General features: G+C 44.6%; 1 protein-coding gene across 1 annotated transcript in view; it reads right to left on the bottom strand.

Annotated features, from left to right (window-relative positions):
- Nucleotides 1–27,299, bottom strand: part of LOC146839189 (CD5 antigen-like) — a 147,434-nt gene that overhangs the window by 16,352 nt on the left and 103,783 nt on the right. Inside the window, exons 3-4 of the mRNA XM_085600199.1 lie at nucleotides 9,740–10,060; nucleotides 2,218–2,250 (exon numbers count right to left, since the gene is read on the bottom strand). Of these exons, the coding sequence (XP_085456325.1) occupies nucleotides 2,218–2,250; nucleotides 9,740–10,060 (354 nt within the window). The remainder of the gene's footprint in view (nucleotides 1–2,217; nucleotides 2,251–9,739; nucleotides 10,061–27,299) is intronic.

Raw genomic sequence — 27,299 nt, 5'->3', positions numbered from 1 at the left:
TGCCTCATGGGAACAGTCCGGCCCGAACTGCCAAGCCATGTCTTCCCTGGACCGGAATCAAGCATCCTAGGACCGGTTTCTGGCTATCAGCCGTCATCAGCCAGGATAGCTTGACTCCAGTGGCGTAGTGAGCACGGGTCCCACGTCTGGGAATACCCATCCCACTTAGGGCGAAAAGCGTTACAACAAACAAATGATGGACGGAATGCTGACAATGCAGACATTCTCCCCCAGTCAAGAGATCTGGGTTAAATCCATCGTTCTTTTGCCCACTACGCCACCCCAGTTCAGACATGGCCAAATGCAAATCAGTCTTGACCCTGTGCCTCATGGGAACAGTCCAGCCCAAACTGCTAAGCCATGTCTTCCCTGGACCGGAATCAAGCATCCTAGGACCGGTTTCTGTCTATCAGCCAGGATAGCTTGACTCCAGTGGCGTAGTGAGCACGGGTCCCACGTCTGAGAATACCCATCCCACTTAGGGTGAAAAGCGTTACAACAAACAAATGATGGACGGAATGCTGACAATGCAGACATTCTCCCCCAGTCAAGAGATCTGGGTTAAATCCATCGTTCTTTTGCCCACTACGCCACCCCAGTTCAGACATGGCCATATGCAAATCAGTCTTGACCCTGTGCCTCATGGGAACAGTCCAGCCCGAACTGCCAAGCCATGTCTTCCCTGGACCGGAATCAAGCATCCTAGGACCGGTTTCTGGCTATCAGCCGTCATCAGCCAGGATAGCTTGACTCCAGTGGCGTAGTGAGCACGGGTCCCACGTCTGGGAATACTCATCCCACTTAGGGCGAAAAGCATTACAACAAACAAAGGATGGACGGAATGCTGACAATGCAGACATTCTCCCCCAGTCAAGAGATCTGGGTTAAATCCATCATTCTTTTGCCCACTACGCCACCCCAGTGCAGACATGGCCATATGCAAATCAGTCTTGACCCTGTGCCCCTGTGGCATTTTCTTTACTTTAGCCTTTGGTGCAGCACACATGTGAAGAGGAAGTAAGAAGGAGAAACAAAGATGTTTTCCCTCATTATATCCCATCTGGGGAGGCGTAGGGTTTTGCTGCATTGCCAGGTTTACCAGTATTGATGATTCTGGAAATGCACCAAAATCCAGGGGTCGATGCATGGGAACACCCACGCTTCATCAATGCAAAGTCTTCCCAAGTCAGAGAAACACAACTCAGCAATTTGTGCTCCGTTGCATTATTCTAGATTTATCAAGCCAGGCAAGGCCACACAAAGTGAGCGATCTATGGAGATCTGTGCCAATGGTTTCTGTTGTGGGACAGTTGAACAATGTTTATGAACACCGATAACCTATTCTATGAACAATTGATATACGGGCCCTGCTTTATCATTATTTCACACAACAAAATCCAGCAAAACACCTTACAGCGCTACGTTGCATGTAAAGGAGAGGTCAGGAATGCACCGTATCTGTAAAAATATGGCACATTTCTGATCTTTGCCTGCTTTGGCAAACAAACTGCTGACTAGCACCAAAACAGGCACTATTTGCACCATGGTGCAAGGGTGCCTGCTTTGCATGCATTGCAATTGTTTTGGGCAGGAAGGGACTCCTTCCTGCCCAAAAACAGTCCTCTGAGTCATTTTCCTCTTTCTATGTGTGCAGCAGAGGAAACAACAAGGAGAAAATATAAAGATATTTAGCACTAGTGTTGGTAAATCTGGAAATGCTTCAGAATCCATTGGTGGATGTGTGGTAACACCCTCGCTCCACCCATGGAATGCCTTCTCAGGGCAGTGTACCTCTGGGCCGCGACTTGCCCTATGTTGTGTTACTCCAGAACTACCAAGCAAAGCAGGGCCACACGAGGTGGGCTTGCGTGGCTTGTTGAACCTTATGTTAGCTTGCTTGATGCAAGGCCAAAGCAATCTATTAATATATGTGGCCCTTGGTTCCTAACTGCTCGTCAGCTTTCTGATGGAGCTGAAAAGCAGATATTCCAAATCTAGTAGAAGCGATTACACCACCGTTCATTCACAATCATGGCCACGTGCTAAGGGTGTGTCGCTAGGGACACAAGGTAAGAGCTAAGCACTTATCAGTATGGTCAGTAGTATGGTCAAAAGCGTGCTATGCTATATAAGAAAAATGCACAAACATTAATAAAACATATATCCTATAGCTAAACATGCATAAATGTCTGTATATATTGTTGAAAATGAATTTACCTTTGTACATCTGTGGTTGAAGTTTCCTCTTCTCTATAAAGAGAAACAAATGCAGATAAAAATAATTAATCCTTGTTTTAAATAGAAATAGATGTCTCAACAATAAATGTGTACAAATGCAGACTATATCAGCAAAAGTCTCAGAGTGTGTAGAGGAGAAATGATACAGTCTGTGCTGAGACGTTCCCTGGATCTCTTCACCAAACGAGCATATTTAAGGATCAAAAGGGGCTTGTTCTAGAGTCTCAGGCCCTGATTTACCATTTGTTAATGCAACACAACGCACCAAGACATCTTGCTGCACTGCATGGAAGGGAGAGGGCAGGAAGGCACCATCTCTATCAAGATATGACGCATTCCAGTTCTCTGCCGAAGCTTGTGCACACACTGCTGCCTAGTGCCAACGCAAACACCCTTACACCATGGTGCACGGGTGCCTGGGTTACAGGCAGGATTGTTTTTGTGCACGAAGGTACACTTTCCTACAAAGAAACAATCCTCTTTCTAAGTGTGCTGCAGAATGCTGCCCACTTAGAAAGAGAACACAACGAGTAGAAGTAAAGATATTTCTTGTAGCTTCTCCCCTGGGAAGGCATGGAATTCTGAGGCTTTCCCATGTCTACTATTATTCGTAAATATTTTATGCCCTCCCATGACAGAATCATGCAGACAGCAACTTGCGCTACTTTGTCTTACTTCAGATTTACCAAGCCACAGAGGTCCATACAGGGTGACCTTGCGTGGATTGGCGAATCTGATCTATGGCTGGGGTTGCCCTTGCATCACCTCGTGTGACGCGAGGACAACTAATCTATTAATAAACCTGGCTCAGTCTATATACAAAGAAAGCCTGTTGAGGTGAACTGGCTTTCTCTGTAAGTCGTTAGATGTCCTGTCTGATCAATAATGTGCTCCGTGTAGTGCATACAAAACTAGAAATATTGATTTAGAAGCAAGATACGCAAGTGTAGCTGTAAGGAGCCTTGTGTGAGTGGGTCAGCAGCTTGAATTGGCATATCTTCTGTATGAGGAGCCTGTGGAGTTGCCTGGGTTAGGGTGGGATGTGGGTTTATCAGGGAAGGCCAAGGATGAGTCTGGCTGCAGCGTTCTGTATGATTGGACGTCTCTGTAGGAGGTGTGTGGCAATTAGGGGTGGGCGGAATTTGCGAAAGCGATTTTCACAAATTATCGCGAAAATGTTCAAAATTATCGCACACAACCGGAAATATCGCGAAAATGCAGAAGTTTTTTTCCTGCCTGTTCGGGGTATTTTCTGCTCGCCAGCTAACCCATGGGGTTGCTCTCGGGCGCGGCCATCTTGTACAATGGAGCTGTGGTGGGGGAGTAGTTACCTACATGTGTAATATTTACCTTAAACCTGGGGCTCCTCACATAGGACTCAAATATTAAAGATGTTATAATCCAAAGGTCTGAGGAAAGCCCCTGGAAGAACCTGCAAAACTGAGAGATACCGCAAGACAATCTTCTCAGATCTTGGAGATTTGTGCAGGTACTGTAATAAAGAGGTTCTTACGACTGATGAAGAGGTTCCCTCAACTGATTAAAGTAGCAAAATGGTCTACACAACCTAATGATTTGGGGGCACATCTTGAATATTTGGTTTGCAGGTTTGCTCCTGTGTTTGTTGTGGTCCATGTTCTCTGAAGCTAGCTAGGGCTGCTGATGAGTCTCTCAGTGGCAGAGTGTCTAGAAAGTGCCAAGGAGAGGCTTCAACTGCATAGCAATGAAGAATTCTAGGCAACACCGGCAATAAGTAGTGTACAAGAAAAAGTCCTATTGATTGCAGCAGGTTGAAAGGTCAGTGCTGGCAACATTGGAGTCCTAATCTCTCACAAGGAAGGTGAACAAAGCTATCCTGAAAAGCCCTCCAGGTGAATCCAAAAACCCTTGGTTCTTTAGAATCCCCATTATGTCGAGAAGAACGGATAGAAATTTGGCACAGAAAGCTTATGTGGAAATAAGTTATGAATGCCTAGGAGCGCATTCTGATAAATAGCCAAAAAAAGGCTTCAGCAGTTTAGGTATTAAGAGAAACATACACTTTGGCTCCAAAATCTACCAACACCGTGAGGTACCAGCTACAAATCTTTATCAATGCAATTTGTGAAAATACTTTGAGTAACGCTAGAACGAGTCTAATGTTTGGAGTCTGAACAATATTTATAACAACATAATTTAGTTTCTTCACTGTCACAAAAAAAACTAAGACCAGCTGAGTGTTGATTGCCTGGCAGAAACGCTGCTGATCATTGGGTCCCTACAACCCAACAATTAAAGGATGGTGATCAGGAATCATTATATCCAACCCTGAAGTTGTAGTGCCACTGCATGCAGGAAACAAGTCTGCTGCTTTGGATTTTGAACTTTCAAAAAAGCTCAATTTCTTTCTTTCTTTCTTTACTGATTTATTCAATGATTTCTTTATGTATTTCCTTAGTTAATTGGTAATGGTATTTATTGCAGTAAAAGTGTACACTTCTACAGGATGTCATAAACCGGTCTTATAAAGGTGCACCTGCAAGGGTCTCAAATTTGGCATGTTCATGTTCAGAGATTTTTACAATACATCCAGTGACCCAGTTGCATGCACATGTGAGATTAACTTGCATTAGCCAAGAGAAGTGTCTTCTGGGGGGTCACAGGCCACTACCCAACGTCAGTAGTTTATTGAGAGCGTTCAAAGTCTCGTATCCATTGGGCTTTTGCAGCTGCATATAGAATTTGAGGTGAATCATATAAATATTGACCAATTTAGCGAGCCGGATCTCCTGTTTCATTTTGACGTCCTTAGAAGTGTCAGCTACAACCATATTCTGAGTGTTCACAACAGTGAAAGATGCTAAAGATGCCCTGGTCTGCTCTCCACGATGCACTTCACAATAAAACTTTCCACCTATAAGATAAGAAAGTTGCACCCTCTAGTGACTCAATTTTCAAAGATTTCTATCCTCCTACCCAATGGGAGATGGCCATGACTGGGATAGAAAAGATGGCAGAATTACAGCTTTAAATTCATCCCTGGTTAGTCCAACAACTTCCTCAGCCACGACAGACACATTTTTATTGTATAAAGTTGAGGGAATGTTTAACTCTTCTCTCTTATACCCTCCTCTCTTCCTCTTTCTACCACTCTTTAATTCTGGCTATTTCTCCTATCATTATTTATCTTACATCTCTCCCTACCTTACTTATGGGATCTGGTGGCAGTGTTTTGGATGGAATAGAATCTTTGTGTGAACTTCTTAGAGATGCTGACGTAGTTTGAGTTGTTGTAGTGGAGTCTGCTGGTTATGAGGGCCTGGTTGACAATGTGCCTTGTGTGCTAGGGGGGTCCTTTGAAAATCTTGTTAAGCACTCTGAGGATGAAGCAGGAGGATACGACCAGAGCGTTGACATGTTTTTTTATTGTGAGGTTGTCATCAAGGATGATGCTGAGGTATCTGCTGTGGTGTGTGGGGGTGGGTGAGAAACCTAAGTCAGGTGGCCATCAGGAGGAGTCCCAAGGGGAGCTCTTGTTTCTGAAAATCAGGATCTCCATTTTGCCCGTGTTGAGTTTCAGGAAGTTCTCTTGCATCCGGTTGGCCACGGTGAACACGCAGGAGGTAAAATTGGCCCTAGTGGTGTTGTTTGTGTCAGTTACAGAGAGTATGAGTTGAGTGTCGATGGTGTAGGAGTCAGAGTTGATGCTGTGGGCTCTGATAGTATGGGCAAGGAGTGCCATGTACACATTATACAGAAATAAGTTGAGGGAGGAGTCCCTGGAGACTCCGCAGAGAAGCTTCTAACGTTTAGAGCTGAAAGTGGAGAGTCTAACTCGTTGAGTCCTGTTGGAGAGGAAGGAGGCAATCCAACTCAGGACGGGCCCTTGAATTCTTGAATCCTGGATTGTGGCAATGAAGATGGGTTTGAAGGTCACTGAAAGGTCAAACAGGCTTAGAGCGAAGGTTTCCCCTCTGTCCATAATGGACCGGATGTCATTTGTTGCTCCCAGGAAGGCAGTTTCTGTGCTATGGTTCCTGTGGAACCTGGACTGGGTGGAGTCCAGGAGGTGGTGCTGTTCAGGGTGGGCAGAGAGTTGCTTGCTGAACTCTTTCTCCAATACTTTGGCCTGGAAAGGAAGGAGCTAGATGGGTCTGTGGTTGCTGAGATCCTTCTGGTTGGGGAAGGACCTCTGCGTGTTTCCAGCTATCTAGGAAGTTTCCATTGAGGATGGAGGAGTTGATGATGGTGGTAAGGTTAGTGCTGATCAGTGTGCTTCCCAAGATGTACATGTGGTGAGGGCAGGGTCTGCAGTGAACCCTGAGTGGGTGGTCTGTATCATTCTGGCAGTGTCCTCTGTGGTAAGAGGGCTCCAGAATGTGGGTGCTCCTTTTTGTGAGCTGGTTTGCGGTATTGATGTCTATCATGGTAGGTTGGGAATGCGAAGTTGGTGTTGATCTTAAATATTTTATTGGGGAAAAGTCAGAAAGGTCGTTGCAGATGACCTGTGAGGGAATGATGGTATTGGAGACAGCTGTTGGATTGATGAATACTTTGATGATGTTGAAGAGCTCTTTGCCAGAGTTGGACCAGGATTCTAGCATGAGCACAAGGGCAGCTTTCTTGGCCTCTTTGATCTGGGCGAGGTACCTTCTGAGTGCGGATTTGTGGGTGTCACTAGAGATTTTATCTTCTGGTTTTCCATCTTCTTCCTAGTCATTTGCAAAGATCCTTGAAGTCTCAGGTATTCCTTGTGTCAGCATGCTTGAATGTGAATTCTTGTAAGCCTGATCTTCTTCATTGCCTGGAACAAAGGTGTTGGCGCAGTCTGAGGTCCAGCTGTGGAAAGTGGATAGGTAGTTCTATTGGTTGCTTGTGAGGATAGGCAGGTTGGATCAAGTTTGCTTCTGTTATCTTGTTCCAGTTGCGACTGAAGTTTCTGGCTGGTTTTGGTTTGCTTTGATGTAGAAGTGTACTTTGAGTGGAGTGATGTGGCTGAAGGAATTCTTGTTGCGTGCTGTGAAGATCGGGTCGAGTTTGTGTCCGGTAATGTGAATGAGGCTTTTATGAGTAAATCCGAGGGCTTTGCAGCAGCCTATTCTGAGTAGGGCCTTTGACTGGTAGAAGGACCAGGTAAGTGGAGCTGGGTGAAGGCTCAATGAGGTCACGCAGCAGCCACCATTAAGTAGGTCACGGTGGGGGAAGAGTTTGGGGTAGGGGTTAGCGAGAGGTGGAAAACTGCAGTAGGAGAAGGCACACAGGAGAATAGGTAAGAAAAGGGGAAGGAGGCGGGGGTCTCCAAAGATAAGAGAAACATGAGAGAGACAAAAAGAGCAAAAGCAGAAAAAGCAACAACCAACGTCAATAAAAGCGGGCACAAATACGAGCACAAAAAGGCTAGGAAAGAGCTAAAAAATTAGCACAGAAGTCTGGGATGAGCAATGAAATGGGCACAAAAGACCAACTCACACAAAGAAGAAACTATCAGAAAAAGAAAAAAAAGAGCACAAGAGGCAAGCACAAATGAGAAACAAGCACAGAAGATAGACAGGGACAGACACCAAGCAGTGTATAAAACACGGGTCAAAGCGAGAGAGTGAATGAGTGAGTTAGAACAGAGAGGAGAATGAGAGATGATGGAGAAGGAGAAAGGAGGAGCACTGTGAGGCAGTTGGCTGGGTCCAAGGAGGCCCTTTGATTGGTTAGAGGACCAGACCAAGGTAAATGGAAACTGGGGCCCAGGCTCCTGCTCAATGGGGTCGCACAGTGGCCACCCTTAAGTATGTCCTAGGAGAGGGAGGAGCGTAAGGTTCAAGCTACAGACGGGTGGGAAACCGTAGTGGGAGAAGGCACAGGAAGAACAGGTAAGGAGAGGGCAGAGGATGGATCTGGGAAAAGCGAGGGAGGGTGGAGGTGGGGGTAGTTCCTGAGGCAAAGGGAGAAGTGGGAGAGACAAGAAGAGTGAAAGCAGAAAAAGCAACAAGTCAAGGCAACAAAAACAGACACAAATACAGGCACAAAAAGACTAGGGAAAGGCACAAAAATGGGTACAGAAGACTGGGTTGAGCAATGAAATGGCACAAAAGACAAATAGTCACAAAAGAGAAATGAGCACTAAACCAGAAAATCTGAAAAGAGCACAAGAGCCAAAGCACAAAAGGCAATAGGGCACAACAGAAGACAAAACAGCACAAACATGAAGCACAAAAGAGCCCAAAAGGAAAAATACGTAGCACTAGTCAAAATGAGAGCGTGAAGGAGTGAGTGAGAGCAGAGAGAAGAGTGAGAGTAGATGGAGAGTAAGAGAGGAGTGCAGCAAGGCAGGGCATCACGGCTGGCCGGATCTGACGGAGCCTTAGACTGGTCAGAGGACCAGCCCAAGGTAAGTGGGAGCTTGGGCCTAGGCCTCTAGAAGTAAAAACAATGGGTGGGCATAACTCACGTAAAGCGGTGTAGCCTAATCATAATGAATTTCCTTGGAATTCTGCAAGATCATTCAGAATTCCACAAGAGGAGTAATTCTGGACTTAGTACTATTTCTTATGTCCATATTGGATGTGGGGCAAGAAATATGCTGAATGCAACAGAACATGAACAGTGAGTGTGAGCAGCCACTCGCCAAATATGCTTTTAGAGTCGGATTTTACCCTAGCTTAATCCATGTTTTAACACTATTTTATTAACACAAAATGGATGTGAAGAAGCATTTTGTGTGTGGAATTTACTGAATGAAGCAGAATGTAAGTAGCGAGCGCAATCGCCCACTCATGCTCAATAAATGTACTCTCATGGCAGGATGTATCCTCCAAATTACGTGAGCTGGTGTACAGAAATTACTCCAATTACTCTGGCGTAATTAAAGTTCCGATACGGGCCTAGAAAACACCAAGAAATAGAGGTAGGTAGATAAAAACCGACAGCTTCCTCATCATTATATAAACATTATTTTAAATAAAATAAATCAAAACAATGAAATGAAAAAAAAAACACCTTAAAACTATTAACCCAGTTAAATAAAATCCCAACCTTCCCAACTCTCTCCTTTCTGCTCACTCCTGTCTGTCTGTTCTGTCACTTATCCTTCTATTGACCTTCCCTGTTGCTCCAACCATCACCAGCCCAGCTCACAAGGAAGCACGGATGCAAAGGGCTGAACATTCAAGCCCCCAAACCTCCTTTCCAGATTTGGGGGTTTCTCCAAAAGTAGACAGTGTCTGATTGAAGATACCTGCTTGTTGATCGACTCTTGAAGCTCTGCTGCCTCCTCACATGCATGACCCAGTGAAAGTGTTGACATTTCCATTATATGGTCATTCCCTACCATGATGCTACAGTGCACAAGAGAGACACAGGCACTGTGATTGGCTGGCACTATCAATGAGTCATCCTGCATCACACTCTGGGATACCCATATTAATGTGAATCCAATCCAATCCTTCAGCAGTCCTAGCATACTACATTTGGATCTTTCATGATATTAGTTTTCATAACTTAATTGTTCCTCTGTGCTTCTTTCTCTTACCTGAACATTCCACTCCAACATCACTTCTGATGTGACAGGCGTTATGTCCCCATGCATCATGAGGACAGTCGAAGAAGGACGTCTCTGCTCCTGTGCATCGAATGCGACTCAGCCACACTGGGTGCCATCCTGCTCCAAACACTCCATTGTTGTTTGGTGCTCCTAAAGCTGATCCGCATCCAAGATGTCTACAGACCACCTCAACATCCTTCATATCCCAGTGAGAATCGCAGACCGTCCCCCATCTCTTCTCATGCCTGACCTCCACCCTCCCGTTGCATTCGTCACCAGCATTGACCAAGCGGATCTTATCGACAACAACTGTTGATAATGGAAGAGAAGGGATCAGATATTGAGTACATTGACCACTCTAGAAGGGAGACATTCAAAGGTCAGTAAAGAGATACAATATCTCATCGACACCACCTGTGACCAGTGGAGAGAAGGGATCAGATATTGAGTACATTGACCACTCTAGAAGGGAGACAATCAAAGGTCAGTAAAGAGATACAATATCTCATCGACACCACCTGTGACCAGTGGAGAGAAGGGAACAGATATTGAGTACATTGACCACTCTAGAAGGGAGACAATCAAAGGTCAGTAAAGAGATACAACATCAGCAGTCAGAAGGTTTCACTGCTTCTTCTCCCTGAGATCAGGGATGGGCAAACAGATCTGAGAAGCTGAGCATTGTCCTGCTGTAAATCCTGAATTTATAGCCCTAATAAGATCTACAAATAGTCTGTGAATTAAATACACCATTTATAGATTCTGGCATATTAGCATAATAAATACAAAAGTATTTCAAATGTGTGTTAATACATGATGCAACATGAGTTACTGGTCTTAAACAATATTGTGCATCGGTAAAGTAAAATCAGTTTCCTGGGAGCTTTCTGAATGGATAACTTTAGGAATATTAGAGTGTTTCCTAGAAGAATATTAAAGTATTATTAGAATATAGAATTCAGCAGACTATAATTCCCACGCTGCTGGCCTGGTTTAGAGTTTGGCAGGTTGAGTAAAGGCGGTCAGGGTGGTATGCGCTGGAGTAAAGGTGGTCAGGGTGGTGTGCGCTGGAGTAAAGGCGGTCAGGGTGGTATGCGCTGGAGTAAAGGCAGCCAGGGTGGTGTGCGCTGGAGTAAAGGCGGTCAGGGTGGTATGTCCAGCAATACTTCACCCACCAAATGTAAAGCTCACTGTCAGCCCTAAGACCACTCTATGGGTTTAAAAGAACCACCATTGCAGCGCTTTATACAAAGTCATGTAGAGTGGGAGTTTGTTTGTGGATAAGTAAAAACAAATGGACCCAACACCCAGGAAGTTTTCTTCTCTCTCACAGTGTAGGTGTATTTCATTTTTTATTTTTATATTAATTGTCCCTCACTGCCTGGATATTTATGAATTTTACAGACAGTAAAAGAAGCCATCTGACCACCCGTTCTATAAAGGGTGCATGGTGGAAGGGCTTACTTCCGACGTCTCATGCTTTCTCTGGTCATCGGAGAAAGGTTTACACTGAAGGAGTACATTTTGCTCTATTAGTGTAACCCTGGTGGTCCACCAGACTTTCAATTGGGTGAGCTGACTATGCATTTGGCAGCCAGCATGTGTTACTGTTGCCCTTATGAATTCCTTTGTTTATAGCACTTATATAATGCTTCATCCCATACATTCTCTAACTTTAGTTGTTGTTTACTATTACTTAGTTTATTGGTACAAAAATTATCACCACAGAACCTGAGAAGCTGAGTTCCAAGTTCTGAGTTCATGATGGCAGGACACAGCAGATGTCAGAGGTGAGCATTAATCCATTACTGGGTACTTCCACCTAAAGATAACACTCACTATGAGTTTACAAAGTTAGAAAATTACATTTAGCCCTCGGGCAAGCCCTCACAAGTGGGCCATGGACATTAAACTGGGTTGAGCTGAGGTTTCACAAATGGGCCTCACTGGACCCAGAACAGGTAGTGAGTTTATTACACGGTGAGGTCACACAACCGCACCCTATAAAAAACCACTTTACATGCAGTGCAGAGTAAAAAAGGTCACAATGGTCAAGAAATCCATTAAGGCCCTGCTTTATATGTCGGTGGACAGGTCACTCCATCAGAATGGTGTCGGATATCCCGTCTGCCAAAGTATAAATCCAGTGGAATGCAATGGAATTTATATGTTGGTGAATCTCACAATTCTGACGGAGTACCCCATCCCCCCAAATATAAATGAGACCCTTAATGTACCCTGGTGATCCTATGCTGGAGGCACCTCGAACACACTGTACAACAGCAAGCCATAACCCCTAAAACTACAGGATTCTCCTGAGTTCCTAATACGACAAGGAAAGCTGCTTTATTAAAAGGCCGATCAACCAGCGAGACAGTCCCTTCCAGGCCTCCTGGGACACTGCAGTCCAATGTGCCATTTGTTTTGTGAGCATCAGGCCCTAATGTGGCCCTTTGAATCTGCTGCTCGAGGCGGGTACATTTTTCTTTTTCTCCTTCCTTCTGTCGTGCCGCTATTGGGCTGTTTTCTTATCAGGAGGGGGTGCTTCTACTGCACTTATGCGACACCCGCATGCCTTCTCCAAGGAACCTAAGCCTATGCAGTCAAGTTGACTCCTGTCTACCAGGCATTTGGTCTTTCGCTGGTGTGGAAGCCAGCTGCTGCTGTCCTTTCTCCTGTTCTACCACGCCTTCTCCTTTCATGTGTGAAGAGAGAGCCAGGGGAAAAGCAATGATTGGGTAACCTTCCCCCTCACAGGATGCTCACTCAGGCTCTGGGGCTGTCATGTGCCCGAGTTAGGCCTGGAAGGTAATAGTGTCACTTTACATGTGCATGGTTCTTTCCTAAAGTTGCCTTCCCTTTGTCACATCGACCTTTAACACACATTTGCATTTACAATGCTTGGGTAAGAAACACCGACCTTGCTGACACAAAAGAACTTTGTGAGAACACTATCACACAGCCTCGGAATTAGGTGCAAGGCCCTCATATGCGTGATACAAATGTGTTTGTTATTTACATCCATATAGCGACGCAGCTATCTGTAGAACACAAACAATGGTTGCCCGATCACAATCTCGGCCCGAGGCAAGGATGACATTTTCTATATATCGCCTTTTTTTTTTAACATAATGAGAGAAGTCACTTCTGCTGACTTTGAGGGGTCCCTGCATGCTGAGGTTTTCGACTAGCAGCTGACAGATACCTACCTGAGGGGTGTTCAGTTCATGACCAAGATGGGCTCCAACATTCTCACCCACCAACCAAGGGGTTATATCCTCCAGAAGGGGGATTCTTGGCAGACCTGACATTCACACCCTAATCACCTTGGTTAGGGTTTGCATCATAGACGTACACTAGATTGTGTATATTACTATATTTATGTGCATATATGAGCTGTCTCCACAAGGTAGTGAATCTCTTTGTTGTATTCACTGTTTTGACACTCATCGTAACCTTTGTCTGCTTCTGTCTATTAATTAGTACAGCCCATATTTTCTGTACAAGAATCACATAAGTTCAATAAATATTGAAAAACATCCCTTCAAGTATTCTTTGTATATTTCTCTGAGTGAAAGAAAGAAGGGTGACCGAACAAAAAGGTCTGTAACCACGGTTCCTGGGGGAAACGGGTTGCCAGGTTCAGCGATTCCCAACTGTTCTCTGCCTGTCTAGATTCGGAGGGTTTAATGGTGGCACTGTGAGCTGAACCAAGGGACAACATATCCAGAGGCAGCGCAAGGAATCAGTCTGGTGCCATTTTAACCCCTTCGATGCTCATGACGGAACCGTTCCGTCATGGCCCCGCCCGCGCTCGAACCCTTCACGGATTAAGTTTATGTCGTCCCCCAATGCGCAATTCCTACTGATTAGTGGAAACTACACAACAGGGCTGCCTGGACTCTGGTAATCATTCGCTCACCCAATCTGGTGCAGAAATGAATGATAGGAGCAACACTCTGCTTGTAGAAGGAGGGTGTCCCTGGGCACTGGCCTTCCTCGTGGGGGAACCTTTGATTCACTGTGATGTGCCTGGTTTCTACTGGTCTCCTGTGATACTGTCCCTCCTCGTGGGAATACTTTGAGGTGAGAAGTGTGGATCATTGACAGCTCTCGCCGGTCTGGTCTCCTGGGACACAGCCCCCATAGATGTACTTAATACATGTCCAGATGTGGGGCACAGTTTTGCAGCCCAGCAACAAGGCACATGTTCCATTAATACAATTAGAGACATTGGGCCTGTTGGGCCTTTCCTTATTGTTGGAAGCCAGAGTCCCTGTCCCGCACTACTGTCACCAAGACCCGGGGCTCCCCACTCAATGTTTGGCCAAGAAAGGACACCGTCTGAGATTGCCCTGCTCACCCCCTTATTAGCTTGGCACAAGCAGCCAGGCCTAGCTCCAAGGCACGAGTGTACAGTATGTGCAACCACGCCCACAGCAATCCCCTGGTGACACCCCAAATGGACTCGACACAAGTTTGATTAAAACGAGTATAAACTTTATACAAAAAGATATACGATCAGACCACACAATACAAAAGCCAACAGAGAATAAAGGGTAATAATCGTTCCTGCTGGCCGGTAGGTTCAAATCCCAACCACCGCTTTTCAAATGCTAGGCTGGTCATAATGTTCGAATCACACACATTTCAATGAACACGCAATAATGCACTACTTAACGATACAATCCAGTGCTGGGCAAAGGACTAATATTACCATGCGTAAAGATACACTCCTGTACCTAACAATGGGAGAAATAATGCAATGCATACCACTACAATAATGTACTGCGCAATGAAGAAATATTGCAATGCGGGCCGCTACAATCAAGTAGTTTGCAATAAAGGAATAATGCAATGCGGGCCGCTACAATCCTGTACATTGCAAGGGAGAAATAATACAATGCATAGCACTACAATCGTGTACTTCATTATGCAAAATAATGTCAGGCGTCATAAGACAGTCCGGCAGTTCGTTAGCAGCAATATTGGCAATGTGTATTACGACAATCAGCCTCTTCGATAACAGTTGCCCCCCACATGACACAAAGTACAGCTTCTCACTCTGGCCTCAGTACTGCCACTCCTTTCGTCAGTACGGGCCCCAATCTGAGCCAAAGCAAAGGCTCATGTCATCAGAAGGACTGAGAGGCCGAGAGAGTGTCACTCCGAGCCCGCACCCCGCCCAGGTAGTGAATAGTGATCCACGTTACCTGGGGGCATAAACCCACTCTCCTCTCCTCTCCTCCTTCCACAAAATGAGCCTTCCATGTAGAACTTTCTCAATGGGCCTCAGCGGCTCGGCATGGCAGCTCAGATCCTCTGAAGGCTGCCGGTCTGGGCCGCAACTGTTAGGAAGGTCTCAGGCGGCTGCGACCCCCATGCCTTGAGATTACTTTACGCCAGGTGCACGTTCACCACTGCATCCTCTGGGTTTCCTCTGGCATGAAGCCACACACACAACCTGATAAGATTCCTCGTCGACTCCAAGTGCACGCTCACCAGACACTCCTTCCTGCAGTCTCAGTTGGCACCAAGACACGCGCACTGCGTTGCAGAGACTCACTTTCTTCCGGTGCACATGATGATCAGCTGATCACGTCCACAGTCCCAGGTTGCACCAAAGCACACACGCTGCTTTACTGAGACTTACTCCAACTCTGTTGCCCCAATATCCAGGTGCTCTTTACCAACACCTTTGGTCACACCACGACACACTCACCGTGTCCGATTCTCACTTCTCCTTCTACAATGCCTCTGGTGCACCCTGACACGCACCCGGCACGTCCGAGACTCACTCCGTTTCCGATGCACACGTTGATTAGGCGCTCCTTACCAACATCTCCTGTGCACCACGACATGTACCCTGCGCGTCCAAGACTCACTCCACTTCTGATGCACACGCCAACCAGGCACTCCTCTCCAATGTCTGCGGTGCACCATAACACACACCCTGCGCATGTGGGTCTTACCTCAGCTTTGGTGCACACGCTGACCAGGCGCTCTTCACTAATACCTGCAGTGCACCACGACACGCACCCTGAGCATCCGAAACTCACTCCAGCTTCGATGCACACTTTGGCCGAGGACTCTTCACCCGTGCCTCCTGTGCACCACAACACACTCCGAGCATGTCCGAGTCTCACTCTTCCATCATATGTCCAATTTCACAGGGCACACCTTCCGAGGTCCTCAAGCTGCCACAGTACGTGCCCACCGCGTCGCTTGAAACTTCTCAGGAAACTTTTATGTTCCTGTGTTTCCAAACAGGGAGCCAGCTCACCTCGGGTCCATGGGGTTACAAGACACAGTACAAAGCACAGTCGTCTTCAAGCAGGGGGACCCCAGCGCACGAAGCACAGTCCGAACAACCTCTTCATTGGTTAGAACAGCAAACTGCAGACCAGCCCCAGATCATGAAGCAAGGGTTAGTCTTTCCTCCTCTTCAGTTGCTCCTTCCCTAGCAGAGGTTCCTCGTGACCACAAAATGGGTCCAAGCCTTTTTAGTCTTAATCCATTTCTGTTTCATTCCAATGCTCAGGGGTTTCAGCTCTCATAGTTATACCCTTAAATGTCTTTGAAGTTCGTTGTGCTCAGGGGTCCCTGACCCCTCCCTAAATCAGTTCTGGGTGTCACCCTCCCAGTGTCACCTAGATACTGTGGGCCTGGATCCTTAATCACGCTGTAGGAGATGGGTCAATTGGTTTATAGCAGCTGTCCAGGCCTTTTCAACTCCCGGGCTTCTCCTCCCCCTACTCGTCAGATGTCGGGCAGCCTGGTGCCATCTCAAACCCTCCCTGGGTCAAGACCTCTCCCAGCTCCTCGTACCTCTCAGATCCAGACAGTCAATCCACATTCAGCAGAAACACACAGAAATGCTTAAAGCACACAACTCAGCCACTTTCTAAAAGAGTGGTTTCTGAACATACAGTCACAAAACCACCTTCATAGAAAGATGTGTTATGACACTGTGAGTTCATACATACTAAACTTCACCTCTCCATTTTAAACTTATAGGAAACTAGGCTAACAAACACAATACCCAGCCTCCCCCATTCTGTCCTATGGGCAAAATGGCCATTCACCAGTGAAAAAGAAATGGAGTGTTTTTCACTGTCAGGCCATAGCAGACAGCCCAGTATATGTCCTGCCTTTAACCTACACTGGACCCTGTCCAGGGGTTGCCCGGGACCTACCACAGGGGTGCCCCAGGTGTATGCAAAAGGGAAAGTAAGGCCTAGCAAGTGATTGCACTTGTCGGGACAACATGCTAAATTAGCAAACGGGTCTCTACTTTGTTGCTGATACCTTTGCTGAGCTCATTTTAAACTCCTCGTCTTTTTGAGCGAGAGCTTCAGGGATCTGCTCTCCTATGCCCTGTCTTAGTAGCTCTTTGGCTCGGGGTCTTCCAGCAGCAGTGCCCCACAGGTCTCTAGGAATAATGCGCTGCCTTCATGAACAGCTCAGCTTCAGAGGCCCCCTGGCTTGTTACACTCTTCCTATGTGTCTAATTAGACTGCATGTCGGACAACAAAACGTCCTAATACCTGGACTGGGTCTTACTGCAATATCAGTAATAGTTGGTCTGTTTGCCTCACAGTACTACATCTAAACGTCTAACCTGACAGAGTTGTAGATGTTGACAGTAACCTTGAACATGACTCTAACTTTCCAAGGAATGTGCGGAAACAGATCTATCATTTCATTTGTCACTTTTGCATGCCCCAGGCATTCACAAAGAAAGGATATATATTGAAAAGCTCTAATCAGTGTAAATAAAATATGAACTGCGATTATCAGAAACATGAGACGCATCATGGTAATAAGCATTATTAGAATGGTAAAAAGCACAAACAATTCAATCATATTCATAGTTCATAACGTCACTAAGATTACTAACATTACTCGTATCTATTGCTAATATTGCTAGGCTAAGGATAGAAAGTCAGAAGTACCACTCTGCCAGGCCTATTGGGATGACCCAACCCCATACCTGAATATTGTATGTCAGGAAGCCGGTCCTAGTGCATTAACAAATGCCCTCCCACCTGTGTGTGCAGGACTACACAGCCATCTTCTTTCTCAGCATTAAGGTCGAGGACAGCAAAGCTCTATCTTGGTCACAACTCACAACGATGATCCACGATGACTCCAGCAGGAAGTGAACCTCTCAACGACTTCAGCATGGATGCTGTTTAAATATAACACAGCAACCGTATCACTCTGTGCTAAAGTTTCAGAACAGCATCTAAATTTTTCTGGAGAGAAATGTTTGTCTCCAAGGAACAAAACAAATGAGACACATTCTTCTCAATTGCTGACCCTGGAGCCAAATGTGCAGATATGGGGCGACAATGCCTATCAGAACTAAATGTGCACATAGGCTAATCTTGCAGCAGAACAATATGTGCAAATCACTATTAGAAAAGGATTCTAAGAAAAAAAACGAGAAACTAAAATGGAGCCTGAATATAACCTACATAACATGCAGAGAAAGTGGAGAGGCCAGTGAAATGGGCCCTTGGAATAGAGTCCTAGACAGTACAGGCCTAAAGCCCTCTCCAGGCAGGGGGTTGTCCACACAGTGACCTCCCTGTCTCTCTTCTATCCTTTCTCTTCCTCTGTGCAGGGGTTTAAAAGTGGGCTTGAAGAGTTCTAGAGCTTCTATTCAATGCAACATTACCCACCCCCTCTTCATGAACGCATTAGAAGCAGCCCACAGGCTTCCACATTCCCCTGTATAGTTTCCTGGGATTTTCCAGGATGGCAGAATGAAGTTGTTATCTCTAATATTGACTGGTGCCAGAATTTTAGCTGCTTCTCTTTGTAATTGTGGGAAGGGCATGCACAGGATTATCATTTCAGTGTCAGATATTCACTCTATGCAGATTTCTCCGCCCCCCTCCTCTACTATTAGAAGCCCAATCCTTTACAAAGAGCCCTTTTGTTTTGAAGAGCCATCTAGGGAGCAGAGGAAAAAACCTGGCCCAGCAGGGTGTTTCCAGGGTATTTCAAAACACAAATCTGTTATTACGGACTGGATCAGAATTATATATGTAGCAAAAACCAAAGTAACTGAAGGAACGCAAATATGGGCAAGTTAATATTTTATTTGCATTTGGGCCCCTTTAAACATAGGAGAAGTCACAATAATCCTTTTTTATACATCGAGCAAATCAAAAATATTATTTTGCACTGTTTGCAATCAAAAATAGAGTACAGTGGAACTCCACAGTCCCATTCCTCAATTGTATTCCTTTGCCCGCTTAAATTGTAAGGCTTGGAGAGGCCACAACCAGTTCATTGGGGGTCCCATCTCTGACGGGCTGCGTGTGCACATGCCAGACTAAGTTAGACAACAGCTCTCCTCTCTCAGCCTGCGCACATGTACATGTGTGTGCACATATTTGCATGTAACCAGAGCAAAGTCTCTAACATCAGTAGTATAACGGCGTGCCTTAATTAATGGTGGTCACAGACATAGAGCACTAAAATTCCATTTATCAATAGCTATCAGTGGTGAGACTGCCTTTTGGTGTCTCACTCAAGGCAGAGATCCAGAGAGGAACAGACAACATATCTGGGGGGCAGAGTGGTACATTAGGTAAGAACCCAATTCCAAACATGCATTATTTGTTTCTGTAGTACTACAGAAACTAGATAGTGTCAAGGAATGACAGTGCTGGGGTGGGACTAGTACGGAACATGAAAAAGGCAATAGGTGCAAGTTATAAGCCAAGAAACTGCAAGAATTCAGGGACCTTTAAATGGTTCACTTCTATTTTGATTTTGATGGAAGTGGACCAGGCCATCTGTTGTTTGTGGCCCTTTCTGAATCCCCAAACCTTCCGCCTTTACCGTCATGTTTTATGAACTTGGTGTTGTTGTCTTTTAGGTCTCTTCACTTTACCACTGATAATCAGGGGTAAAGTGCTTGTTGTCTCTCCTTTTAAGATAGTGGAAATGACTTATGTCTATTTGGCACATTCAATGTATTTGTACATCTCTAGTAAAATGGTACTAAATGTACCCAGGGCCTGTAAATTAAATGCTACTAATGGTCGGAAGCACGGATTGTGCCACCCACTTAGGTAGCTTTACAAACATATCTCTGGCCTGCCATTGCAGCCTGTGTGTGCAGTTTTAAACTGCCATCGCAATCTGCCAACACAAACCTTTTGCCAGGCCTAAGCCTTCTGCTTTAATACAAATAATGATCCCCTAAGGAGGGCCCAAATTTGCCAATAGGGCAGGGTGCAGTGTATTTAAAAGTGGGACAAACTACTACGTAAGCATAAACGTTAATGATCAAGCACCATAAGGAGCCTCCATATGGTTATAGTGTCTTTAAAGGCCTCATTTCAATGGACCAAGGCCAGAGGATGGATGAGTTGTAACATCAGCAAAAGCTTACAAAAGGGACCAAAAATGTGAATTGTTCAAATGGATGGTTCGCTGTGTGCCTGATCCAAGAGTCGCCTCCACATGTCCTTGGGCTTCTGTGTGTATGACCCGCTTAAGTTTACTGTTTTTTCTTCTGTTAAAGATGTCACATGCCAACTTTGTGATTGGTGGGGAGCTTTAAACCTTGGCCAATGGGATCACTTGTTGACTTGCTTGGGAAACTAGAGGGGCTTGAATGCCATGTCCGGCACTTGCTTTTGAAGTAAATTGCATTATGGGATATGTGGTATCCTGATTTACTTTGAACGGTTGTAGACTTAATGTTACAAAGGTCTCTCTACTTTGGGTGAACAGATACATCATGAGATGGCGTGAGAGTGGTTTGCATAGATTGGTCATGTGTCATCGATCTTGTGATGTATGCTGTGGAATTGATTGAATTGTTCATCTTGTGTATGTTTTTGGTTCATGGACACAGATCTAGCCTTCATGGCAGGAAAGTGCCTGAGGTGCTGGTATCGATTTTGAATGTGGATAGTCTCCTAGTCTCACAGATTGTGCAGCTCTGTCGTTTCATTTAGGCCATCAATCACTGGTTAAAGCGGAGTATTAGATAGGATTCTTTTTGGACCAAATTTCTTTCAGAGGCATCTCCTCGGGGCTCTATCAATAGTGTCCAGTGGAAGTCATCTTCTGTGTGCTGTCTTTCCATGGCATCCAGACAATACGTATTGAGTAAAAAACATTGAGAAGCACAAATATCAGATTTTTAATATCATGATCCACAATCAGCGTGCTGCCGGAATATCGTTGACAAGAATGACGATTTTCCAAGGAAAGGAATTTTGATGTGAAAACTTCTATGTTGCTAATATTGTTTTTTATTTACCTGATGTACTTTGCCATATGTTTTAATTGTATATGTTATACATTGTTTGTATAATTGTTATTTTTTTATTATAGTTTGTACATTTTTAGTTGCATTTAAATTTAATTGTTTTTTGTAATTTTTAGGTTCATAGTGGGTTCTGGTGTTTGTAGGGTTACATGATGGGAAGTAAACTAATTATAATGAAGTCATATTTTTTAATTAGTATTATTTAATTGATAATTAATTAAATTATGTAAATTGTGTTATTATTTTTTTAGTAATGTTTTAAGTGCGTGTTGCAGGGCTTGTAGGGGTACATGATAAGAAATTAATTAAGACATAATGTATTGATAATTATGAAATTGTTATTCATTTTTTCAATGATAATTATGTAAATTGTGAAATTATCTTATTTTGTAAGTTATATTTTAGATGTGTCTTCTTTAGTTTGTAGAGGTATAGGATTAGAACCTATTTAAGTATTAATACATTTAAAATGATGTATTCATTTATTAAAAATGGCGTTATTTATTGTGCAATATGTTGATTGTATTGTGCTTTAATTGTTGGATGCTATGATTGTGAGAATAGAGGGAACTGTAATGTCACTAATACGAGGATGCACTGTTTGTGACGTCACAAGCTTTTGGCAGCAGCAGCAAGAACGCAGAAGTGAGAACATTAGGCCCCGGCCAGGAGCGGGGCTGTCCGGCCTGATTCATGGTGACCAGTCTGCCGTGACCTTCTACCGTGGAGAGCTAGGCAGGGTGAGGTGGCTTAGTGTTGGCTTCGGCCCCTGCTTCGTGGTCCATGACCCCAGCAGCCTGGCTAGCTGGAGCGGCTTGGAGGGTTTGGACGGCATGGTGAGTGAGCGAAGTGGGGCAGGTATGAATGGGACCTTCCCCTTGCCATACCCTAGCCTGACAGTAAAGGTTAAGGGGGGCCTCTTACGCCTTTTCACTGGACTTTTGTTTTTTCACCTGGCTTTCCTCTGTCTTGGTGTGTGGTCCTTGGCCCCAGCATGCTAACAGCCTGGTTAGCCGAGAGTGGCTTGGAGGACACAGCAAAGCAGCATTGAGAAGATGTGATTGAGACACCCCCTGTGGTGTACCTTAGCCTGATGTTACAGTGAAGGGGGATTCTTACCTGACTTTCCTTTTTGCAGTTTTTTCTATGGAGTTGTTGAAAATCTCTGTGCGCCCAGCCTAGTTTGTTTGCCTGCTGCCACTGTCCTGTCTCTAGGAACACAATCCTTCTAGTCAACAGTGGAATACTTCATTTCTTTCTTTCTTAGAGACACTTATAGGTAGTGTGCAGGGGAGGTTTATGCTTCAGGCCCCTTGGTGGTGCAGAGGCAGCCGGCATTCGGCCAGTGCAGCTTGTGGCTCTGGGAGGGGGCTCTGCTCCCTGCACACACCATTCATTTCCTGCTCACTTGATCTTTGTCTGCGCTCAGGCCGCACAATCTCCACTTCTAAACTAACTTCCACTAGCTCTGCTGTACCTTTAAAAACTAAAAATACAGGCAACAAAAGAAGACTCAGTCCCACCTGTCACTCCTGAAATCTCATCCCCCCCCGTGCTGTGCTTATTTTGAAAGGGGGGGAGTGCGGTAGGGAAGAGGGTCTGAAGATGCCAACTATATATAGTGAAGAAGATCCAAGATTAGATATGGTTTTGTCCCAGGGTACTGTCCAGCATCATATTAGTCGATTTGCTCATAAAAATGGATGCTGAGGCTGTTCCCATAACGAAGACTGCCAGCACTGTTGGCACTAAGTTGGCTTTTGAGTCTGGTTCTAACATGTTTGTGGCCCCATCTGGGGTCCTATCTGGTTACCATGATGCGGGCCCTAGGTCAGAAATGTTGCTATCGAAGGAGACCCTTGAAGTAACTCCCTGTGGGCTCAGTGCCGGACTCAGTGTTGATTTGTGTGACAGTGATGGTGGCCTTGGAGCATTGGAGCACTATTGTATGCTGGACATCGCTGCCCTTGTTGAGAAGAATTGGATTAGGGAGTTGAAGTTAAAATCATCTATTGCCTCGGACTTGGCCTTGAGTCCGCCTCTGGATTGTTTACCCAGTCGTCCATCATTTTGCTATGTATGGAGAAGGTCGTATCATCAATCTTGATTCTGCTGCATAGATCAGTTGCTAATTCTGATCATGTGTTGGTTGTGTTGTCCAGAATTTTAATGGGAGGGCAGAAAATAACTTTGTTTGGCTTATTCCCAAGGAAATCCCAGGCCTCCCAGACAAGCATAGTGGGAAATAGCGGGGTGGCAGAACCTGGAATTCATGGGGGTGATTATGGTAAACTTGGGGCCACTCCTTTTGGTAAATTCATTGGTAATTTGGAGGCCACAAAGGAGATTTATTACATGCCCACTCTCCTTTTTTAAGCCATTCCCATGAGGATTAGTGTTTTGTAGCCCAAAGTGCAAGTGTACCTGTAATTGGGAATCCCCTATCTGTTTTTCCAATATTTAAAAAAAGGGGCTCCCGTTATTTCAGGGGCTGCAGTCTTGCAAGATGCGCCCCCAAGAAGTGTAAATGTATCAAGAGCCCAACATGATGGTGATTGAGGGTGGGCAGAGTTGGCGGAGTACCACGGTGCGGAATTGGAAAAAAACTCAGTGAAGCAAAGTTATGGGCAAAAATACAATCCCAACCAAAAGCCCCGCAAAGCATTATGGGACGATACTATTATATTCACTGCATTCTGGAATCTCGCTCCATAATGCTTTGCTGGGGACCCGGAAGTGCTCTGATTTTAAATATGAGAATTATTTTGTTTATTGTTGAGCAGAAAAATCCACAGTACAAAGGCATGCCAGTGAAGTATAGTATTTTACTAATAGCGTAAATTGGAATCCAAGGGTGTTTGTTCACCCTTCAAAGCTATGAATGTACTCAAAGTTAGCTCTGAGTAATGTGACTGGAAGATCTTATACAGCCTTCCTTTAGGTGAATGCATATATCCCCCTTGGGAGGTTGTGTAACACTTCAGTTGAGTCTCTGTTTTCCTTTGTACACAATGTTAGTGTTTCAGAAGAATGTTCATTGATAATTATTGTGAGAGATTTTAATGTTAAAATCTCGACCTGTTCCTCTGGGATACAGAGGTGTGAAATATTCCAGAGGCTTTTTGCCTGGTATTGCTAGATCCGACAGACTGTTTTCTGGACTACCTGAGATCTAATGACCTTATTACACTAAAGGGTTGGTTTTTAGAGGTCTCACCAGCCTCTTTCACCTTTTATTCATCTCGGGTGGGAATCATTAATTGATTATATATTGATATCTTACCAGATGTTTGGTTCTTGCTCCCAATTCAAGGCATTGAGGACAGATCCAAGTGATCATAGTTTTCTTTCAGTGATTTTCGACCTATAGCGTTATGCATTTGAGAGATGGAATTCTAGAATCGGCACTGTTGTCGACAATAAAACAAAAGGGCGTGCACTTTAGATAAATAATATTATGATGAACCTGGCTGCTCATGTTAAATAGTGCTTTCAGACCCTTCTGTTTCTTCACTAGAGAACCCGATCACCTGGTATGAAGAGCAGCTGTCCCTGTTTCGATCATGTGGGAGACCAAGAGTACCACAAGTGTTAAACCTTCTGTAGTTCTCTCTTCAGTGGTAAAGAAGTTAAATCGTGATATAAACTTACTAGTAAGGAAACCATTTAAGCTGTGGTCATTATTAAGGCAAAGGCAAATAAATTGAATGAAGCAGGCGAGAACTAGATTGAAGGTGTCTGAACGGAGGAGGCCCAGAAATGGATCGAGTTGAGGGAGCCACTTTTTCTGGTGACTCGCGTAAATACTGGTTCTTAACAGCCGAATACTGTGGCTCTAGAATTAAGACTGAGGCCATTCCCAAAGCCAAGGCAGAGTGCTCCCAATACATCTCGCAGTTATATGCCATCAATTCCAGTTGCGGGAAGGTTTTGGGGTTAAGTGATGAGCTTCCTTCTTGATCGAATATGGGTCGACCTCTTGTGCTATGATAGAGAGCTTTATTAAGGGTGTAAGATTATCTAGGGCAATGGTCCCAGATGAAATTCCTATATCTGTTATCAAACAAGAGGTTTCTGCAAAGGCTTTGTTCTTTGCCCTGTGTTCCAATATTGCCATCTGCATGGGGTTATACCATCTTCCTGGAAAGATAGCATAGTTGTGCCTCTATATTACAAGCAGTGGAAATGCAATAGGTCTCGCATTTGTTGGAGTTGGAGCTATTGGCATTGTAAATAGCAATGTTTTTACTTATGTGTTAAGGAGTGTATGTATGTGTGTGTTATGAAATTATGTGGGTTGGATTGGATTAGTTAGTTTTGTAACTGTGTGGCGTGGGTGGAATTGTTTATTGGAATTATATGGCATGGTGTGCTGTGGAATTATGTGGATACTAATTATGTGGTATTGCGTGTACTGGAATTATGTGGAGTGGAATTGTGAGTTTTAGAGTTTATTATGTGGAATCATATTTTATGTTGTGGAGTGGTATGCAGTGGAGTTTAATGATGTGGTTGTGCTGTTGAGGGCGGCCTTCCATAACACAAAAACACCTAAAAATAATACTTTTAAAATTACTTAATACATGATGTAAATGGTCAAACATCATTGTACTTGATAAAGATATGCCCTCCCCACCTTAATAAAACAAAGAACTCTGGGGCATATTATCAACGGCCAGCGATAATTATCGCTGGCCGTTCATAGCGATAGAAAAATTATCGCCAGCTATCGCTGAATATTATCGCCATAATAACGCTATATTTACAACGCATAGCGGTATGACGATAATGTTTTCCAGCGATGTTCCATTGAAAACAGCGATAACATTGCTGATAGGACCCTGTGGTCCTATCAGCATAATCCATATCCCATTAAAAGTCTGCCTTAGTCAGGAATTTAACAGGTGTTAAATTCCTGAGTGAAGGCTGAGGTAGCAGGATTTTTTTTATCGCTGCACCTCCTTGTTAGTATCGTGAAGCTGCCTTCACAATATTAACATGTGTTGTTTTCACAGCCACGCCTCTTTTGCATCTCATTAGCGAGGCGAGGCTGTGAAAAAACGGGCTCTACATCAAGGAAAGACGCGCTAGCGTGTCCTTGATGATATTGCAATATAATTATCGCCGCTTTGCGCCCAAACACGGACGCTAAAGCGACAATAATTATATCGCCAGCCCTTGCTAATATGCCCCTCTGTTGTGTGTTTTTTTCTGTCGGAATTTATACAGCACGCTCATTACTGAGCGAGTCACAGGGTACAGCTGCAAGGGTTATATAAAAATGAGATGGACTAGGTTTAGTTAAAGGTAACAAAGCACTATCATGTTTTTTACTTCTCTCCTACCTGTCTTGCTATTTACACTAGGAATGCCTCTCTGAAAACAATCCCTTACTCTAAACCTCCATAAACACGTGTTTCGCTGCCCCGAACACCAACATTTGCAAAGCCAGCATTTGTGAGCACTAGCTTCAGTCTCAAACTCTCAGGTGGATTGACTCATTAATATTATGTCTTCGATCACATCCCTCACCTCTCCATCCACCCCTTCCCCCCACAACCCCCACCCCCCCAGGAATACACATGTTCACACCTCTGCCACTAGATTCAGCTCAGTGGAAAAGCATTCACACTGTACTAAATTGCATAAAATACGGATTATGTGTCTATTGAGATCTTTGTTGACAAACTCCAAATGACTTTTTTGCTCACACAAATACAGATTTGATGCAGAAAAAGTTTCTGAATTGGGCCCACAATGAGGACAAATGAGATTCCCAACAGCCCTTGGGGTCCTGCTCTGCAGTCCAAACTGGTGTCCATTCTTGCCACAGTTTATGTGAGTGTCCATGTGAGTTGCCGCTACGCCTAGAATATTTCACAGCTGCATCTCTGCCAGGATTGAGGGCAGAAAATAATCAGAACACTGCATGACTGCCTGTGTCAGTGTGGACAGTTTATTATTATTATGGGTGCTGGGGAGTGTCAGAGAAAACGAGAGAGCGAGGCAGAGGGAGTGAGAGGAGAGAGAGAGTTTATTTCCTCTGTACCTGATCGTGGCCAGAGAGGAATTTAAGGCCCAACTTTTCACCAAAGGGATAAAAAAAAAAACATAAATATAGGTAAGCACTTTTCAGCCATTTTCCATCACATTCTCCAACTGTAAAAATGTAAAGTGTGACAATGTCAGACAGACTTCCGTATAAACGCCAGCAACATTAACAACACTCCAAATAGGCACACTGGA

This window comes from Triturus cristatus, chromosome 4_2 (genome assembly GCF_964204655.1).
Source record: "Triturus cristatus chromosome 4_2, aTriCri1.1, whole genome shotgun sequence".
Lineage (NCBI taxonomy): Eukaryota > Metazoa > Chordata > Amphibia > Caudata > Salamandridae > Triturus > Triturus cristatus.
The sequence above is the reverse complement of the archived record's forward strand: the minus strand, read 5'-3'. Positions and strand labels throughout refer to the sequence as shown.